Here is a 21,680-nt window from a genome sequence, read left to right on the forward strand (position 1 = left end):
CCTTCGATATTCCAGCATCTGCAGTTCCCTTTTGAACACAGGGCTTTGAGACCCTCTTGGTGGGGGATAGAGGTCTAGAGTGACTGGACGTCCATGGTGAAGATGAGGGGATGGGGGCCTAGAAAATGGAATGCCCGGAGACGACGGAGAGTGTCTGAGGTGTCTTGAACATAGGTAGGGAGGGATTTAACCAGGGGGGGGATAGGATGGAGTCAAGATATGTGGAAATGTCCGGTAGGGCACGAACAGGTAGAGACAATGGGTCTACCAGGCCAGTCAGGTTTGTGGATTTTGGGGAGAAGGTAAAATCGGGCCGTGCGGGGCTGGGGAATGATGTGGTTGGAGGCTTTTAATATGCATGGCAGATGCAGTATAGGAAGGTTTCACGGCAGTCGGGTCATGACCCATGACCCGTACTGTTGCTACGCTACTCCAAGTGGATTACACGCGATGAACTGCAGGTAGGCACTTACCATTGTTTCCAGCGTAGCGGGCCCGTTAAAACCCGCTGAAATTGTCAATTTTTGCGCTGTAAATAATTATGGAAATCGGGATAAGCGTGAGAGACATTTAGCCTACTTCAGAATGCCAAACGTGAGGAGAAATGACGGTAGATAGAAGCGAGAGCTGAAGGGACAACGACAGCCTTGGCGAACATTGGCCGTTTGCCCACTACATTTCATCAACTAAGGTGTTTTTTCTTGATTCGTTTGGCATCTAAAAAGTTTCAGAAGTGATAAATCTGGCTGTAATCTTTTTAAATCGCCCATGGTTCCCAAGTGGGTTTATACATACAAAATGAAAACGCATCTGAAGAAAAATTTACAGCCAGATTTATCACTTCTGAGAATTTTTAGATACCAAAGGAATCAAGAAAAAACACAAATAGTGCCTTACTTGATGAAATGCAGTTAGCAAACGCGATAATTCCCAATATTTTCAATTCCGATATCTGCACGGCCAATGTTTACCAAGCACTTTAGCTGAACTGAACTGAACTTTATTTATATGGCACTTTTTCACCCAGAGAGTTGTGAATTTGTGGAATTCCCTGCCACAGAGGGCAGTGGAGGCCAAATCACTGGATGGATTTAAGAGAGAGTTAGATAGAGCTCTAGTGGCTAGTGGAATTAAGGGATATGGGGAGAAGGCAGGCACGGGTTATTGATTGTGGACGATCAGCATGATCACAATAAATGGCGGTGCTGGCTCGAAGGACCGAATGGCCTCCTCCTGCACCTATTTTCTATGTATTTATGTTTCTAATATTTGAATAAATAATTTGATTTTTTTTTTTAAAGTATGCAACCCGCAGCCAACTAGGAGTACTGACATTATGCTACGTCATGAACCATCCAGACCCCTGAGGTCATCTTGGTCATGTCTGCTTTCTGTCCCCAGAGTCAGAACTAAACATGGAGAAGCAGCGTTTAGTTTTTATGCTCCACATCTATGGAACAAACTTTGTGAAAAAACGCGGGTCCTCTCCAACTCTCGGTTCTTTTAAATCGGCGCTGAAGACCTTTCTGTTTCATGCTGTTTTTAATTACTTTTATTTTTATTTAAATTACATAATTATTCATTTCTAACACTGCACTGTCATTTTTATTCTTGTATTTTATACTTGTCTAATTTAATTTTAGCTTGTTTTTATTTTCTAGTTTTAATGAATTTTTTATTGCTTTTGATTGCTTTTTAATGCTTTGTGTAAAGCGTTTTGAATCGCCTCGTTGCTGAAACGTGCGGTATAAATAAACTTCTGAAGAAGGGCCTCGACCCGAAATGTCGCCTATTTCCTTCGCTCCATAGATGCTGCTTCACCCGCTGCATTTCTCCAGCATTTTTGTCTACCTTCGATTTTTCCAGCATCTGCAGTTCCTTCTTAAACATATAAACTTGCTTGCTTGCTGACAAAGTTTCAAAGCATATTGGATCCTCCTTTTGTTGTCCTCCCCCCCCCCTCCACTCCGGTCCTCCATTGTCCTTCCCATCCCCTCTTTACGCTGGTCCTCTACGCTGCTTAAGTTAGCGTACCAAATCCAGATAGGCATAGATACGAGTCATGGGCAGTCAGAACCTTTCCTCAGGGTGGGTTTGACAAAGACCCACATATACCCTTCCCCCATCTCTCTTCCAGCTTTCTCCCCCCACCCCCTCAACCACCCCCCCCCCCCCCCAAACACCCCCCCCCCCCCCCCACAATCAGTTTGAAGGTCTCGACCCAAAACATCAACTATTCCTTCTCTCCAGAGATGCTGTCTGACCCGCTGAGTTACTCCAGTAAATTTGTGTCTTTTTTATGTAAACCAGCGCCTGCAGTTCCCAGTATTTTCACCTCTCACTTCCCCCCCTCGACTCCATCCAAGGACCCAACGCAGTCTTTCCAGGTGCGGTAGAGGTTCACCTGCACCTCCTTCAACCTCATCTATTGCATCCGCTGGTCTAAATGTCAACTGCTCCACATCGGTGAGACCAAGCGCAGGCTCAGCGATCGCTTCGCCCAACACCTCCGCACAGTTCGCAATAACCAACCCGATCTCCCCGGTGGCTCAGCACTTCAACTCCCCCTCCCATTCCAAAGCCGACCATTCTGTCCTGGGCCTCCTCCACGGCTCGAGTGAGTCCCACCGTAAATTGGAGGAGCAGCACCTCGTATTTCGCTCGGGCAGTTTACACTCCAGCGGTATGAACATTGACTTCTCCAATTTCAGGTAGTCCTTGCTTTCTCCCTCCTTCCCCTCCCCCTTCCCAGCTCTCCCACAGCCCACTGTCTCCGCCTCTTCCATTCTTCTTCCCGCCCCCACCATCCCCACATCAGTCTGAAGAAGGGTCTCGACCCAAAAAGTCACCTATTCCTTTGCTCCATAGATGTTGCCTCACCCGCTGAGTTTCTCCAGCATTTTTGTCATCACCTCTCATCTGCTTGCTTTGTCCCGTCCCCACCTCTCTTTTCTAGCTCCCCCCCCTCCCCCCCTCCCTCCCCCGTTACAATCAGTCTGAAGAAAGTTTCTGACCTGAAACGTCACCTATCCATGTTCTCCAGAGATGGACCCAAAATGCTGGAGTAACTCAGCAGGATAGGCAGCATCGCTGGAGAGAAGGAATGGGTGACGTTTCAGGTCGGACCCTTCTTCAAAGATGCTGCCTGACTCACAATAGACAATAGACAATAAACAATAGGTGCAGGAGTAGGCCATTCGGCCCTTTGAGCCAGCACCACCATTCATCGGCTGATCATCCACATTCAGTACCCCGTTCCTGCCTTCTCCCCATATCCCCTGACTCCGTTATCTTTAAGAGCCCTATCTAGCTCTTTCTTGAAAGTATCCAGAGAACCGGCCTCCACCGCCCTCTGAGGCAGAGAATTCCACAGACTCACAACTCTCTGTGTGAAAAAGTGTTTCCTCATCTCCGTTCTTAATGGCTTACCCCGTATTCTGAAACTGTGGCCCCTGGTTCTGGACTCCCCCAACATCAGGAACATGTTTCCTGCCTCTAGCGTGTCCAAGCCCTTAACAATCTTATATGTTTCAATGAGATTCCCTCTCATCCTTCTAAACTCCAGAGTGTACAAGCCCAGCCGCTCCATTTTCTTAGCATATGACAGTCCCGCCGTCCCGGGAATTAACCTGGTGAACCTACACTGCACTCCCTCAATAGCAAGAGTCGCTGAGTTACTCCACTAACTCTGTGTCGTACATGGCCTGTGTTACCTTGGATTCGTCAGGGTCACAGTAGTCCAGCAGTGTGTCGCAAAACTGCGCGCCCATACCTTCCAGATCTCCCACGTTGAAATGGATATTGCTTTTATTTCCTGCAATTAGACCATCAAAGTGAAGAATCGTTAGAGAATAAAGACCATGGTGAGCGGCACGGTGGCACAGCGATAGAGTTGCTGCCTCACAGCGCCAGTGACCCGGGTTCCATCCTGACTATGGGTGCTGTCTGTGTACAATTTGTATGTTGGTTGCGTTGGTTTTCTCCGGGTGCTCCGGTTTCAATAGACAACAGGTTTGTAGCCAATTAACCTACAAACCTGTGCGTCATTGGAGTGTGGGAGGAAACTGAAGATCTCGGAGAAAACCCACGCGAGCCACGGGGAGAAGGTAGAAACTCCGTACAGACAGCACCCGTAGTCGGGATCAAACCCGGGTCTCTGGCGCTGTAAGGCAGCGACTCTACCGCTGCGCCACCGTGCCGCCTTGAGTTACTCCAGCACTATGTGTCATTTTGTGCGTTATCCCAGCACCTGCAGCCCTTTGTTTCGAGGCTTCCCCATTTTGTAACCCCCATGAAGAGCGAAGGCAAGGGTCTTGAGGAGTAGAGTATAGGAGCAAAGAGGTCCTTCTGCAGTTGTACAGGGCCCTAATGAGACCACACCTGGAGTATTGTGTGCAGTTTTGGTCCCCTAATTTGAGGAAGGACATTCTTGCTATTAAGGGAGTGCAGCGTAGGTTTACAAGGTTAATTCCCGGGATGGCGCGACTGTCATATGCTGAGAGAATGGAGCGGCTGGGCTTGTACACTCTGGAGTTTAGAAGGATGAGAGGCGACCTTATTGAAACATATAAGATTATTAAGGGTTTTGACACGCTAGAGGCAGGAAACATGTTCCCGATGTTGGGGGAATCCAGAACCAGGGGCCACAGTTTAAGAATAAGGGGTAAGCCATTTAGAACGGAGACGAGGAAACACTTTTTCACACAGAGAGTTGTGAGTCTGTGGAATTCTCTGCCTCAGAGGGCGGTGGAGGTCAGTTCTTTGGATACTTTCAAGAGAGAGCTAGATAGGGCTCTTAAAGATAGCGGAGTCAGGGGATATGGGGAGAAGGCAGGAACGGGGTACTGATTGTGGATGGTCAGCCATGATCGCATTGAATGGCGGTGCTGGCTCGAAGGGCCGAATGGCCTACTCCTGCACCTATTGTCTATTGTTTCCCATTTTGTAACCCCCATGAAGAGCGAAGGGAAGGGTCTCTGACCGCCGGCGCGGGGCGGCACGGCACTCACCGATGGTAGAACCGCAGAAGGTGGCCTCTAGCGTGTAACTGTTGGCTACACCCAACCTCCACGCCACCACTCGCCCCGTCCCTTCCTTCTCCCGCTTGATGTGGAACTTGCAGCTCTGGAAGGAGAACTGTGTGGAGACAAACGGACACAAGAAGAGAGTTTCTCAACACTGGGCCTGTACTGACTGGAGTCTAGAACCATGGTGGGCCTCATTGATTCAAGATTCAAGAGAGTTTATTGTCGTGTGTCCCTGATAGGACAATGAAATTCTTGGTTTGCTTCAACACAACAGAACATAGTAGGCATAAATACAGAACAGATAAGTGTGTCCATATACCATTATGTAAATATATACACACATGAATAAATAAACTGATAACGTGCAAATAACAGATAATGTTCATAGTGTTGTCCGAGCCAGGTTTAATAGCCTGATGGCTGTGGGGAAGTAGCTATTCCTGAACCTGGATGTTGCAGTCTTCAGGCTCCTGTACCTTCTACCTGAAGGCAGCGGGGAGATGAGTGTGTGGCCAGGATGGTGTGGGTCCTTGATGATACTGCCAGCCTTTTTGAGGCAGCGACTGTGATAGATCCCCTCGATGGAAGGAAGGTCAGAGCCGATGATGGACTGGGCAGTGTTTACTACTTTTTGTAGTCTTTTCCTCTCCAGTGCACAGGAAACGCACAGAATAGTGAAAAGCTTAGGGACCTGTCCCACTTACCCGACTTTTTCGGTGACTGCCGGCACCCGCCATGGGTCATTGCAGGTCGCCGAACATTTTCAACATGTTGAAAATCCAGCGGCGACCAGAAAGACGCTACGACTCTTTGGGTGACTGAGGAGACGACTCAGGACCATAGAGACGTCATGTGTCGACATGTCGCGGGGTGAAGCCTGTATGGTCATGAGTAGTCGCCCAAAGAGTCGTACCTTGTTCTGGTCGCCGCTGGATTTTCAACTTGTTTGAAAATGTTCGGCGACCTGTAACGACCTATGACGGGCGCCGGCATCGGCTCTGACCTCCCTTCCATCGAGGGGATCTATCGCAGTCATAAGTGGGACAGCCCCATTAGTATAGAGTGGATGTGGAGAGGATGTTTCCACTAGTGGGAGAGTCCAGGACTAGAGGTCACAGCCTCAGAATTAGAGGACGTTCCTTTAGGAAGGAGATGAGCAGAAATTTCTTTAGTCAGAGGGTGGTGAATCTGTGGAATTTTTTCCCACAGAAGGTTATGGAGGCCAAGTCAGTGGAGAGAAAGTGGCCCCATATCTCAGGACGGCTGTGCTGGCTCTGGAGAGGGTCTAGAGGAGGTTTACAAGAATGATCCCAGGAATGAGTGGGTTAACATATGATGAGCATTTGCTGGCACTGGGCCTGTACTCGCTGGAGTTTAGAAGGATGAGGCGTTGGGGGGGGGGAAGATCTAATTGAAAGGCTTGGATAGAGTGGATGTGGAGAGGATGTTTCCACTATTGGGAGAGTCTAGAACCAGAGGTCACAGCCTCAGAATTAAAGGCCGTTCCTTTAGGCAGGAGATGAGGAGGAATTTCTTTATTCTTCTACGGGGAGAAGGCAGGAGAATGGGGTTAGGAGGGAGAAATAGATCAGCCATGATTGAATGGCGGAGTAGACTTGATGGGCCAAACGGCCTAATTCTACTCCTATCACTTTGACCTTATAATTCTGCTCCTAGCTCTTATGAACGTGAATAATGGGAGACAGGGGAAGTTTGCCAGCGCAGTCCTCGTGTGATGGGCGGCAGGGTGATTCTTGGTCCAGGTATATCGGTGCCAGGTTTAGCGGTGTGGGGTTTACTAGCGTGGTCCGCGTGTGATGGGTGCAGGGTGATGTTGGTGCTGGGTTTACCCATGCGACCCATGTGGCAGGGTGATGTCGGTGCAGGGTTTGACGGGAGGGGGAGCCGTCTCTCATCACCTCTGCCTTTACCTTGTCGTTGCAGTTCTTGCTGAGCATGAGAGGCAGCACCCGCTGCTGGGCGCACGTGGCCAGGGTACTGTGCTCCTGACAGCCGTACATGAAGATGTTCTGCTTGCGGCTGTGCCCATGGAGGTCACAGTACAACAGCACCGTCCTCTCCTCCAGCAGCCTGCAAAGAGGCCACAATCAGAAGGGCTTTGGTGCAATCTCACCTCTCTCCCTGCTATTGCAACATCACTGATTCAATGTCACATGAGCAAATTTGCAGATGACACAAAGCTGGGTGGCAGTGTGAACTGTGAGGAGGATGCTATGAGAATGCAGGGGTGACTTGGACAGGTTGGGGGAGTGGGCAGATGCCTGGCAGATGCAGTTTAATGTGGATAAATGTGAAGTTATCCACTTTGGTATCCAAAACAGGAAGGCAGATTACTATCTAAATGGTGTCAAGTTGGGAAAAGGGGAAGTACAACAGGATCTGGGGGTCCCATGTTGGCCTTCATAACAAGAGGAGCTGAGACTAGGAGCAAAGAGGTCCTTCTGCAGTTGTACAGGGCCCTGGTGAGACCACACCTGGAGTATTGTGTGCAGTTTTGGTCTTCAAATTTGAGGAAGGACATTCTTGCTATTGAGGGAGTGCAGTGTAGGTTCACGAGGTTAATTCCTGGGATGGCGGGACTGTCATATGCTGAGAGAATGGAGCTTGTATACTCTGGAATTTAGAAGGATGAGAAGGTATCTTATTGAAACATATAACATTATTACGGGTTTGGACATGCTAGAGGCAGGAAACATGCTCCCGATGTCCAGAACCAGGGGCCATAGTTTAAGAATAAGGAGTAAGCCATTTAGAACAGAGATGAGGAAAGACTTTTTTACCCAGAAAGTTGTGAGTCTGTGGAATTCTCTGCCTCAGAGGGCGGTGGAGGCCGGTTCTCTGGGTACTTTCAAGAGAGAGTTAGATAGGGCTCTTAAAGATAGCGGAGTCAGGGGATATGGAGAGAAGGCAGGAACGGGGTACTGATTGTGGATGATCAGCCATGATCTAAGTGAATGGCGGTGCTGGCTCGAAGGGCCTTCTCCTCAAATCCCTTGACTCCGCTATCTTTAAGAGATGAGGAGGAATTTCTTTAGTTAGAGGGTGGTGAATTGGTGGAATCCTTTGCCACAGAAGGCTGTGGAGGCCAAGCCATTGTGTATTTTTAAGGCATAGATAGATTCTTGATTAGTACGGGTGTCAGAGGTTATGGGGAGAAGGCAAGAGAAAGGGGTTGAGAGGGAGAGATAGACAGCCATGATTGAATGGCGGAGTAGACTTGATGGGCCGAATGGCCTAATTTTCTCCTACCCCATGAACACAAACTTACGGCTGGTCTATCTTTGCCCCATGAGTTCCCTTTGTATCCTTCTGCATATTATTTTTAGTTTAATTTAGTGATACAGTGCGGAAAATAGGCCCTCAAGTCCACGCCTGCCAGCAATCCCTGCACAACAACACTACCCTGCACACACGACGGACAATTTACAAGTTTACTAAAGCCAATTAACCGACAAAAACCTGCACTTCTTTGGAGTATGGGATATCTTTGGAATGAGAGATAGACCAGCAGTGATTGGACGGTGGAGTAGACTTGATGGGCCGAATGGCCTTCTCCTGCACCTATTGCCAATTGTCTATTGTCTATTGTTATGGGGTTGTATATTGTATAGAGGCAGGAGAATGGGGCTAGGAGGGAGAGAAAGACCAGCCGTGATTGAATGGCAGAGTAGACTTGATGGACTGAATGGCCTAATTTACTCCTACCCAATAAACTTATGACTGGTCTATCTTTGCCCCATGAGTCCTTCCAGAACCTTGTATCCTTCTGCATATATTATTTTAATTAATTTCGCGATACAGTGCGGAAACAGGCCCTCAATGGGCCGAATGGCCTTAGACTTGATGGGCCGAATGGCCTAATTTGCTCCTACCCCATGAACCTGCATTTTTTTTTTAACTTGGCCTAATTTCTGCTGCTATCCATTCACGAGGGGCTGCTCACCTCTTGATGAGCCTCCTGGTGTACCAGACTGGGGGGTAGTGGTCCTTGTGGATGGTGCGGTACTGGCGGTTGAGGTCGCGGCCGGCGAGGGAGCAGCGATAGTTACCGACGATGACGCCGTCGGGGTTGATCATGGGCACGATCTTGAAGAGGAAGGTGTCGCGCAGGAGGGAGGCGTCGGCCGAGCTGCCCAGCAGGCAGTCGAGGAGCCCCTTCATCACCCAGGAGCTGTTGCTCTCGCCCGGGTGCACCCTGGCCGTCAGCACCACCGCCCGCTTGGCCGCCGCCTCCCGCGGGCTGCGAGACGGGTTGGTGACGGTCAGCAGGTAGACCATGTTGCCGGCCAGCGTCCGGCACAGGACCCTCACCTTGCACAGCTTGCTCTTGGCCGGGCTGGTGGCCACCTGGAGCAGGTAGTCCTGCAGGTCGGAGTAGGTGTAGGGGTAGCAGTGGGCAAAGTAGCAGGTGTCGGCGTCGTGGGGGAACTGGAAGGTCCAGGTGAGGGAGAAGTACTGGCGCCCCCCACCCGACACGTGGCCGTTCCTGTAGTAGTTGATCTGGTCGCCCACCCTGCGCCAGCCCCGGCCGCCGTCCTGGGCGTCCCGAGCCGAGTAGAGGAGTGGCCTCATGCCCCTGTTGTACAGGCTGCTGGGCTTCATCAGGTTGACGATGGTGAAGCGGTAGGGCAGCGAGCGGCGGGTGTTCCGCACCTGGAAGTAAAACCACTGCGTGTGTCTGGCCGTGTACATGTCCGTCCGCAACACCAGCGTGTACTCGCGTTCACCACTGTGGAGGCAACACACACACTCACTCAGTCAGCACCGACTCACACACCACAGATAGACAGACAATACACAATGGAGGAGGGAGGACTGGCCGAATGTTGTGCCTTCCACCACAGTGATGAATGCTGTGGTGGATGTTTATGTTAAATTTTTATTGTGTATTGTGTGTTCTTTTTCATTGTACCGCTGCTGGCAAATTCATTTCACTGCACTTTATGTACAAGTGACGAATAAAACTGATTGATTGGTTGAATACACAACAGGTGCAGGAGTAGGCCATTCGGCCCTTCGAGCCAGCACCGCCATTCAATAGACAATACACAACAGGTGCAGGAGTAGGCCATTCGGCCCTTCGAGCCAGCACCGCCATTCAATGTGATCATGGCAGATCATCCAGAATCAGTACCCCATTCCTGCCTTCTCCCCATATCCCCTGACTCCATTGGCCCTAAGAACTCTATCTAACTGTCTCTCTTTTTTTTAAATTAAAAAAATGTATTCGATTATTAAAAATAATATTACACTACAATGAAACAAACCAGAACCCACCACCATAATACAAGACCAACAAATATACTAAATATACTACTATATAACTATATTACAATCCATGTCCAGGATTCATTCCACCCCCCCGCGGTGCCCAGCGGTCCCTGAAATCCCCCAGGGTGCCCGTGGGCAGTGCGTAGTCCCCTCTCTAACGCCACCCGGGCGCGGACATTAACGCTGGAATAGGGGCAGGCAGCCGGCTCGGGCAGAGCCCTCTTCCGCCTGGTGCCGTGACTGGCGGATGGCCGACTCGGCCCAGTCCCAGGAGCGAACCCGACCAGGACATCTTCAGCCCTCTCCCCTACGCACAGGGTGTCCAAAGATGAGGATGGTGGGTGTGAAGTGCAGCCAGAAGGCAAGGAGCAGCCCCTTTAGGTATTCAAACAGTGGCTGCAATCTCACGCACTCCATATACACGTGGTACACAGACTATTCCAGCCCGCACCAGTGGCAGGCGGCTGGCGAGTCCGTGAACCGCGAGAGAAACCGGTTGCAGGGAACACCTCGGTGCAATACCCTCCACCCCAGGTCCCCAATGTAGAGGGGGGGGGGAGAATCCCTGCGTAGAGGGACCCCCCACCGGGGGGCCCCCTCATGACCGGAAGGCAACACCGACCGCCACTTGGTGCCTGGACAGTGGACCAGGGCGAGGAAGTGTAGGGTGTGGAGGAGGAGCCTGTACTGGACACGCCTCCCTGCGTCTAGGAGGGGTGTCGAGGAAAGGCAGCGAAGGATTACGGCACCTGGGTCCGACGAATAATTCCGGCTGAGCGGGGGTTTGCTCAACGGCAAGTACTACACGCGTTTGAACCCGGTGGGGCTGGACAAGGGCCGGCTGCTCTCACGCCCGGCCCGTCGCTCTCCGGGGGGGGGGGGCGGCAACATAACTGTCCCTCTTGGCGTGTTCCAGCCATTCCCCGCCACGCTGGGCAAAGTAGACTCACGTACACTTTAAGAGCTCTCTGCAGGTTGCCGCACTCAAAGCGAGACTCGAATATCAGGGTGCTGTCCTGCTGGCCGACGTTAACGGCTGCCTCCGTCAGTGGCCGCGAACTCCCTCCCACTCGGGCAAAGGTGAAGAACGGCTGCAGGTAATCTGGGAGACAAACACAGTCCGCTCAGCGGCCCCATAGCAGAAGCGAATGGCCTTCATGTTGGACTTCATAACAAGAGGAGTCGAGTATAGGAGCAAAGAGGCCCTTCTGCAGTTGTACAGAGCCCTAGTGAGACCACACCTGGAGTGTTGAGTGCAGTTTTGGTCCCCTAATTTGAGGAAGGACATTCTTGCTATTGAGGGAGTGCAGCGTAGGTTTACAAGGTTAATTCCCGGGATGGCGGGACTGTCATACGCTGAGAGAATGGAGCGGCTGGGCTTGTACACTCTGGAGTTTACAAGGATGAGAGGGAATCTTATTGAAACATATAAGATTGTTAAGAATTTGGACACGCTGGAGACAAGAAACATGCAGGAGTAGGCCATGCAGCCCTTCAAGCCAGCACCGCCATTCAATGTGATCATGACTGACCATCCCCAATCAGTACCCCGTTCCTGCCTTCTCCCCATATCCCCTGACACCGCTATCTTTAAGAGCTCTCTCTTGAAAGTATCCAGTGAACCGGCCTCCACTGCCCTCTGAGGCAGAGAATTCCACAGACTCACCACTCTCTATGTGAAAAGGTGTTTCCTCATCTCCGTTCTAAATGGCTTACCCCTTATTCTTAAACTGTGGCCCCTGGTTCTGATCTCCCCCAACATCGGGAACATGTTTCCGGCTTCTAGAGTGTCCAATCCCATAATAATCTTATATGTTTCAATAAGATCCCCTCTGATCCTTCTAAACTCCAGAGTATACAAGCCCAGCCGCTCCATTCTCTCAGCATATGACAGTCCCGCCATCCCGGGTATTATCCTGGTGATCCTACGCTGCACTCCCTGAATAGCAAGAATGTCTTTCCTCAAATTTGGAGACTAAAACTGCACACATACTCCAGGTGTGGTCTCACTGCCCATACAACTGCCCATATATTAACTCCCCCTTTTAGTCAGTGGGTGTTGAATCTGTGGAGCTCACTGCCACAGATGGCTGCGGAGGCCAAGCCAGTGGATGTTTTTAAAGGCGGAGGTTGACAGATTCTTGATTAGTACAGGTATCCGTGGTTACGGGGAGAAGGCAGGAGAATGGGGTTGAGAGGGAGAGATCGATCAGCCGTGATCGAATGGCGGAGTAGAGTAGATGGGCCGAATGGCCTAATTCTGCTCCTACACCTTTTGAACCTATCAACTTGTTTGGACAGATACATGGATAGGAATCAATAGACAATAGGTGCAGGAGTAGGCCATACGGCCCTTCAAGCCAGCACCGCCATTCAATGTGATCATGGCTGATCATCCCCAATATGAGGTGGGATATGGGCCAAACATGGGCAAAAAGTGGTGAGCAGTTTCATCCCAGCTGTTGTCAGGCAACTGATAGCATCTCCCCTCCTATTAACTTCCATTTACAACCTTTGGGGGCGTCACGGTGGCGCAGAGGTAGAGTTGCTGCCTCACAGCACCAGAGACCGGACTACGGGTGCTGTCTGTACGGAGTTTGTACGTTCTCCCTGCGACCAGCGTGGGTTTTATCCGAGATCTTCTGTTTTCCTCCCACACTCCAAAGACGTGCAGGCTGATTGGATTGGTATAAGTGTAAAAATTGTCCCCGGTGGGTGTGGGATGGCGTGAACGTGCGGGGATCGCTGGTCGGTGCGGACCCGGTGGGCCGAAGAGCCTGTTTCTGCGCTGTACCTCTGAACGAAACTGAAAACTAAATTGAACTAAAGAGGGAGAAACTTCAGGTCATTTCTGGTCGAGAGGAGACACAAGGAACTGCAGATGTTGGAATCGTGAACAATCAAAGTGCAAAGTGCCGGAGGAACTCAGTGGGGGGGTGGGGGGGGGGGGGGGTGGTGTCAGGCGGCTTCTGTGGTGAGGGATGGACAGGGGGGGATGTTTCAGGTCGGGGACTTTGCTTTCGACTGTCGCCGTACCTTTATTGGTTTCGTAAACCAATTCACCCTCATCGGTGTCCGTGTAGATCGGGGCTTGTTCCAAACCGGTCGCACGGTAAAGCGGTTCTGGGCCCAGCGAGACCCCCTCTGCACAACAAGACACAACACTCAGGCAAGGCAACAAACTCGAGGGACATACGTTCATACGTTAAGTCACAAGTGCAGAGTCAAAGCCCTGTCCCACGATGCGAGTTCATTCAAAGAGCTGTCCCGAGTTTTAAAAAAAAATCAAACTCGTGGTAAGCACGGAGAATGAACGTAGCGGGTACGTCGGAGCTCGGGGACGTCTCTTAGCGCTGACGGCAGGTACTCGGGAAGACTCGCTAACGGCAGACGGCAGGTAAGCACGGGAAGACTCGTGAAGATTTTTCAACATGATGAAAAAATGTCCACGAGAGCCCCGAATACCGACGAGCGGCCATTATCGTAAATCTCCGAGTTCGAATCAGGGCAAACTCGGGAGAGCTCTTGGAATGAACTCGTACCGTGGGACAGGGGTTTTAGGCCGTTCAGCCTGCATAGTGGATGTGGAGAGGATGTTTCCACTAGTGGGAGAGTCTAGGACCAGAGTTCATAGCCTCCAGAGTAAAAGGTCATAAATGATAGGAGTAGAATTAGGCCATTCGGCCCATCGAGTCCACTCCGCCATTCAATCAATCATGGCTGATCTATCTCTCCCTCCTTACCCCATTCCCCTGCCTTCTCCCCATAATGAATGAATACGTTTATTTGCCAAGTATTCACATACAAGGAATTTGCCTTGGTGCTTTGCCCGCAAGTGGCAACATGACATACAGTGACAGTTAGGAATGACACATAAAGTATTAAACATTAATAATAAAACATTATTGATTAACCCCTGACACCCGTACTGGGGGTTGGGGAGGAAGGGGGAGGAAGGGGGTGGGGGTTGGGGAGGAGGGGGTGGGGGTTTGGTAGGGGGTTGGGGAGGAGGGGGGTTGGGGTTGGGGAGGAAGGGGGTGGGGGTTTGACGGGGGGGTTGGTGAGATGGGGGTGGGGGATGGAGAGGTAGGAGGTGGGTTGGGGTTGGGGAAGAAGGGGGTCGGGGTTTGGTGGGGGGCAGGTGGTTAGTGAGAGGTTACCCAACAAGGGTCTCACCAATGTGCCTGATCCTCTCCTTAATGACCTGGCACTCCTGGGGCCAGCACACGGGCTGTTCTGACTGCTTGGTGGGGAGTCCGTGGAGATCCCACGGTTCACACAAGCGATGGACGAGCCCCTCAAAGCCGTCCTCGATCACCACTTGCGTGGTGCGCGGCAGAAGCAGCTTCTTCTGAAACCCTGCAGGCGAAGGATTGAAGTCTTGGAGTCACACTGCACACACAGCTCCGTTTGAGTTCAGTTTAGTTTATTGTCACGTGTACCAAATTACAATGAAAAGCCATGGTTGCGTGCTATCCAGTCAGCGGAAAGACTATACACGCTGGGCTTGTATACTCCAGAGTATACAAACCCAGTGTCATATGCTGAGAGAATGGAGCAGCTGCGCTTGTATACTCTGGAGTTTAGAAGGATAAGAGGCTATAACATTGAAACATATAAGATTATTGAGGGTTTGGACATGCTAGAGGCAGGAAACATGTTCCCGATGTTGGGGGAGTCCAGAACCAGGGGCCACAGTTTAATAATGGGTCGGCCATTTAGAACGGAGACAAGGAAACACTTTTTCTCACAGAGAGTTGTGAGTCTGTGGAATTCTCTGCCTCAGAGGGCGGTGGAGGCCGGTTCTCTGGATACTTTCAAGAGAGAGCTAGATAGGGCTCTTAGAGATAGCGGAGTCAGGGGATATGGGGAGAAGGCAGGAACGGGTTACTGATTGTGGATGATCAGCCATGATCACATTGAATGGCGGTGCTGGCTCGAAGGGCCGAATGGCCTACTCCTGCACCTATTGTCTATTGTCTATGATTACAATCGAGCCGCCCACGGTGTACATGTTTAAGAAAGGACTGCAGATGCTGGAAAGATTGAAGGTAGAAAAAAATGCTGGAGAAACTCAGCGGGTGAGGCAGCATCTATGGAGAGAAGGAATAGGTGATGTTTCAGGTCGAGACCCTTCTTCAGACTGAATTCTGAATTGCTGACCACGTCACTCTGAAGAAGGGTCTCGACCTGAAACGTCACCTATTTCCTTCTCTCCATAGATGCTGCCTCACCCGCTGAGTTTCTCCAGCATTTCTGTGCACAGATACATGATAAGGGAATAACGTTTTAGTGCAAGGTAAAGCCAGTAAAGTCCGATCAAAGATAGTCCAAGGGTCACCAATGAGGTAGATAGTAGTTCAGCACTGCTCTCTGGTTGGTGAGAGGATGATTCAGTTGCCTGATAACAGCTGGGAAGAAACTGTCCCTGAATCTGGAGGTGTGCGTGCGGTTTCACAATTCTGTACCTCTTGCTTGATGGGAGAGGGGAGAAGAGGGAGTGACCAGGGTGAGACAGGTCCTTGATTATGCTGCTGGCCTTGCCGAGGCAGGGCGAGGTGTAGATGGAGTCAATGGAAGTGAGGTTGGTTTGTGTGCTGGCCCTTCGGCCCAAAGTTGGAGGAGTCCAGAACCAGGGGTCACAGTTTAAGATTAAGGGAGAGGCCATTTAGGATTGAGATGAGGAAAAACCTTTTCACCCAGAGAGTTGTGAATCTGTGGAATTCTCTACCACAGAAGGCAGTGGAGGCCAATTCACTGGATGTTTTCAAGAGAGAGTTAGATTTAGCTCTTTGGGCTAAGGGAATCAAGGGCTATGGGGAGAAAGCAGGAACTGACTTTGGATGATCAGCCATGCTCATATTGAATGGCGGTGCTGGCTCGAAAGGCCGAATGGCCGACTCCTGCACCTATTTTCTAATTTTCTATGTTTCTAACTCATTCATGCCGACCAAGATGCCCCATCTACACGGACCTGTAGAGGGAGCTGCTGAGCCAGGCAAGCTGACCCATCAAGTCAACTCCACCATTCAATCATGGCTGATCTATCTCTCCCTCCGAACCCCATTCCCCTGCCTTCTCCCCATAACCTCTGACACCCGTACTAATCAAGAATTTATCTGTCTCTGCCTTTATAACAAGAGCAATCGAGTATAAGAGCAAAGAGGTCCTTCTGCAGTTGTACAGAGCCCTAGTGAGACCACACCTGGAGTATTGTGTGCAGTTTTGGTCCCCTAATTTGAGGAAGGACATTCTTGCTATTGAGGGAGTGCAGCGTAGGTTTACAAGGTTAATTCCCGGGATGGCGGGACTGTCATACGCTGAGAGAATGGAGGGGCTGGGCTTATACACTCTGGAGTTTAGAAGGGTGAGAGAGGATCTCATTGAAACATATAAGATTGTTAAGGGCTTGGACACGCTAGAGGCAGGAAACATGTTCCTGATGTTGGGGGAGTCCAGAACCAGGGGCCACAGTTTAAGAATAAGGAGTAAGCCATTTAGAACGGAGACGAGGAAACACTTTTTCGCACAGAGAGTGGTGAGCATGTGGAATTCTCTGCCTCAGAGGGCGGTGGAGGCAGGAGAGGGGAGGAGAGGGGAGGAGAGGAGAGGAGAGGAGAGGAGAGGAGAGGAGAGGAGAGGAGAGGAGAGGAGAGGAGAGGAGAGGAGAGGAGAGGAGAGGAGAGGAGAGGAGAGGAGAGGAGAGGGTAAGAGACGAGAGGAGAGGAGAATCTACTTAGAATCTACCAAGAATATACCTATCTCTGCCTTAAAAATATAAACTGTCGGCCTCCACAGCCATCTGTGGCAAAGAATTCCACAGATTCACCACCATCTGGGTAAAGAAATTCCTCCTCATCTCCTTCCTAAAGGAATATCCTTTAATTCCGAGGCTGTGCCCTCTGGTCCTAGACTCTCCCACTAGTGGAAACATCTTCTACGCATCAACTCCACCCAGCTCTTTCACTATTCGGTACGTTTCGATGAGGTAAGATTCGATGACTGACCTGTCTGTTTCTGAGAGAAGTGCTTTCGCATAAACTGCAAATATACGTCTTTAGCCTGTGGGGAGAAAGGCAATGTTAGTTTTTACAATTAAAACAGGAAGTCCACTCTACATTCTTGCTATTGAGGGAGTGCAGCGTAGGTTCACCAGGTTAATTCCCGGGATGGAGGGACTGTCATATGCTGAGAGAATGGAGCGGCTGGGCTTGTACACTCTGGAGTTTAGAAGGATGAGAGGGTATTTCATTGAAACATATAAGATTATTAAGGGTTTGGACACGCTAGAGGCAGGAAACATGTTCCCGATGTTGAGGGAGTCCAGAACCAGGGGCCACAGTTTACGAATAAAGGGTAAGCCATTTAGAACAGAGATGAGGAAACACTTTTTCTCAGAGAGTGGTGAGTCTGTGGAATTCTCTGCTTCAGAGGGCGGTGGAGGCAGGTTCTCTGGATGCTTTCAAGAGGGAGCTAGATAGGGCTCTTAAAGACAGCGGAGTCAGGGGATATGGGGAGAAGGCAGGAACGGGGTACTGATTGGGGATGATCAGCCATGTCCCGACACACACTAGGGACAATTTTTACATTTACACCAAGCCAATTAAGCCAACATGCACATCTTTGGAGTGTGGGAGGAAACCGAAGATCTCGGAGAAAAACCATGCAGGTCACAGGGAGAACGTGCAAACTCTGCACAGGCAGCACCCGTCGTCAGGATCGAACCCGGGTCTCCGGCGCTGCATTCGCTATAAGGCAGCAACTCTACCGCTGCGCCACCGTGCAGCCCGAGTCTGACTCTCCTCTAGATTAAATTTGATCTTTGAATGCCTTGATAACATCTTCCCCAGCTAACAACGATCTATTCCACATGACCCTTGAACTTCGCCCTCTTTGATCTCTCGTTTTCACACCTTACCCATATATGTTTCAATAAGATGCACTCTCATTCTTCTAAACTCCAGAGTATACAAGCCCAGCTGTTCCATTCTCTCAGCACATGACAGTCCCGCCATCCTGGGAATTAATCTTGTAAACCTACAGTCCCCTCCATACCCCTTGTCTCCCTCTCCCCTGACTCTCAGTCTGAAGAAGAGCGTCTCGACCCGAAACATCACCCATTCCTTCTCTCCAGAGATGCAATAGACAATAAACAATAGGTGCAGGAGTAGGCCATTCGGCCCTTCGAGCCAGCACCGCCATTCAATGTGATCATGGCTGATCATCCACAATCAGTACCCCATTCCTGCCTTCTCCCCATATCCCCTGACTCCGCTAACTTTAAGAGCCCTATCTAGCTCTCTCTTGAAAGTATCCAGGGAACCTGCCTTCACCGCCCTCTGAAGCAGAGAATTCCACAGACTCACAACTCTCTGTGTGAAAAAGTGTTTCCTCGTCTCCGTTCTAAATGGCTTACTCCTTATTCTTAAACTGTGGCGCCTGGTTCTGGACTCCCCCAACATCGGGAACATGTTTCCAGCCTCAAGCGTGTCCAAACCCTTAATAATCTTATATGTTTCAATAAGATATCCTCTCATCCTTCTAAACTCCAGAGTGTACAAGCCCAGCCGCTCCATTCTCTCAGCGTGTGACCCGCCGGCATGACCCACTGAGTTACTCCAGCACTCTGTGAAACGTCACCTATCCATGTTCTCCAGAGATGCTGCCTGACCCACTGAGTTACTCCAGCACTCTGTGAAACGTCACCTATCCATGTTCTCCACAGATGCTGCCTGACCCGCTGAGTTACTCCTGCACTCTGTGAAACGTCACCTATCCATGTTCTCCACAGATGCTGCCTGACCCGCTGAGTTACTCCAGCACTCTGTGAAACGTCACCTATCCATGTTCTCCACAGATGCTGCCTGACCCACTGAGTTACTCCAGCACTCTGTGAAACGTCTACTCACAAACATGGTGTGCTCCACTCTCATGCATGCTCCAATATATTTTGCGTTTCCTTCTCCAAATGAACGTCAGAGCGAGGTTTGTGCCGCAGAGGAGACGTGTCTCGCAGCTCGCCCCGTCTAATGCCTATTGGGCTGAAGCGAGTCAAATCTTTGTCCCACAATCCAACCCACTGCTGCCTTTGGTGCCCTTTCATTTTTGATTGGCTAACAAAGATTGACCTCCGACACCCACCGCTGAGGTCAGAGACGGGGGGGGACGTCGTCATAGAAACCGCGGGCGGCCAATGGGAGACGAGGTCCACTGGGCGTGGGGTCATTGTTACAACGAGGGGGGCTCTTGGGCTGAGCAGCCGCCGGCCATGGCTTCTATCCACACGGCCAGCAGTCACGTCCAAGCAGCATGGGCGGCGGGTAGAGCTGCTGCCGTACATCGCCAGGGACCCGGGTTCCGTCCTGACCTCGGCTGCCGTCTGTACCAAGTTTGCGCGTTCTCTCCCCGCGGGGACCTGCGTGGGTTTTCTCCGGGTGCTCTGGTTTCCTCCCACACTCCAAAGACGTGCAGGTTTGTCGGTAAGAATTATTCTTATCAGCTTTGGTAAGAATTATGAATTGTCCCCAGTGTTCATAAGGTCAGAAGTGATAGGAGCAGAATTAGGCCATTCGGCCCATCAAGCCTACTCTGCCATTCAATCATGGCTGATCTATCTCTCCCATTCTCCTGCCTTCTCCCCATAACCCCTGACACCCGTACTAATCAAGAATCCATCTACCCTTGCCTTAAAAATATTCACTGATTTGGCCTCCACAGCCTTCTGTGGCAAAGAATTCCACAGATTCATCACCCTCTGACTAAAGAAATTCCTCCTCATCTCCTTCCTAAAAGAAGGTCCTTTAATTCTGAGGCTGTGACCTCTAGTCCTAGACTCTCCCACTGGTGGAAACATTCTCTCCACATCCACTCTATCCAGGCCTTTCACTATTCTGTACGTTTCAATGAAGTCCCCCCTCATTCTTCTAAACTCCAGCGAGTACAGGCCCAGTGCCGACAAACTCCGTGTGTAGGATAATGCTACAGGGTCGTCGCTGGTCGGCATGGACTCGGTGGGCCGAGAAGGGCCTGTTCCATGCTGTATGTCTGAAAAAATAGTCCATAACTCCCAGAGAGTGGCAACACAAGTAGATGGTAAAGATGGCACTTGGTGCGCTTGCCTTCATCTGTCTGGGCAATGCGTATAAGAGGGGGAGGGGGAAGGGGAGAGGGAGGAGATGGGTATGGGGGGAGGGATGGAGGGGGGGAGGTGGGGACTGCTGCATTGCCGACTGCATTTAAATGTCAGCAACAATAGTTATTGCTGTCGTCCTGAAGATAATTGAAGACAGATTTACTAGCTGAAGGAAGGCACTGCAGATAGACACAAAAAGCTGCAGTAATCAGCGGGACAGGCAGCATCTCTGGAGAGAAGGAATGGGTGATGTTTCAGGTCGAGACCCGATTAGCGAAGATGGTTGTCAGTAATTTTAGTTTAGTTTAGAGATACAGCGCAGAAACAGGCCCTTCGGCCCACCGGGTCCGTGCCAACCAGCGATCCCCGCTCATTAACACCATCATACACCCACTAGGGACAATTTTCACATTTATACTAAGCCAATTAACCGACAAACCTGTACGTCTTTGGAGTGTGGGAGGAAACCGAAGATCTCGGAGAAAACCCCACGCAGGTCACGGGGAGAACGTGCAAACTCCGTCCAGACAGCGCCCGTAGTCGGGATCGAACCCGGGTCTCCAGCGCTGCATTCGCTGTAAGGCAGCAACTCTGCCGCTGCGCCATCGTGACCGCCCTTCTTCAGACTGGTCAGGGGAGAAGATAAACGAGATATATAGACGGTGATGTGGAGAGATAAAGAACAATGAATGAAAGATATGCAAAAAGGTAATGATGATAAAGGAAACAGGCCATTGTTAGCTGTTTGTTGGGTGAAAACGAGAAGCTGGTGTGACTTGGGTGGGGGGGGGGGGATGGAGAGAGGGAATGCCGGGTTATCTGAAGTGAGAGAAATCAATATTCATACCACTGCAGATGCTGGGAGGGGTCTTGACCCAAGGCATTGTCCGTTCCTTCTCTCCAGAGATGCTGTCTGTCCCGCTGGGCTGCTCCAGCTTTTTGAGTCTATCTTTATTAGCTGTGGCATGGCTGTGGAAGGGTGGGGGGGGGCTGGGAGCTCTCCACAGTGGGGGAGGGGAGAGCAACTTCCCAGCAACATCTAACTGTAGCTGGATTGAGTCGGGACCTGACGTCTATTCTTTCCACTGACTGGTGACCGGTGACCTGGTGGGTTTTCTCTGGGTGCCCCTGTTTCTTCCCACACTCCATGGACGTGCAGATTTATAGGTCAATTGGCTTCGGTAAGAATTGTAAATTGTCCCGAGCGTGTGTAGGATAATGCTAGTATA

At 50.6% G+C, this 21,680-nt stretch overlaps 1 protein-coding gene across 1 annotated transcript; it reads right to left on the bottom strand.

Moving 5' to 3' along the window:
* Positions 1-3,687: 3,687 nt before the first annotated feature.
* On the bottom strand, positions 3,688-19,659 carry LOC116969731 (cytosolic carboxypeptidase 3-like; the record flags this gene model as incomplete). The annotated part of the gene is made up of 8 exons (XM_033016510.1): positions 19,461-19,659; positions 14,496-14,678; positions 13,356-13,463; positions 11,274-11,421; positions 8,992-9,777; positions 6,959-7,118; positions 5,010-5,136; positions 3,688-3,814 (listed from the first exon to the last, which is right to left on the bottom strand). Coding segments are annotated over exons 1-8 (1,838 nt in total), but the record flags the coding sequence as incomplete, so codon positions are not given.
* Between the last annotated feature and the right edge of the window lie 2,021 nt (positions 19,660-21,680).

This window comes from Amblyraja radiata, unplaced genomic scaffold (genome assembly GCF_010909765.2).
Source record: "Amblyraja radiata isolate CabotCenter1 unplaced genomic scaffold, sAmbRad1.1.pri scaffold_1079_ctg1, whole genome shotgun sequence".
In the NCBI taxonomy this organism is placed as follows: Eukaryota; Metazoa; Chordata; class Chondrichthyes; order Rajiformes; family Rajidae; genus Amblyraja; species Amblyraja radiata.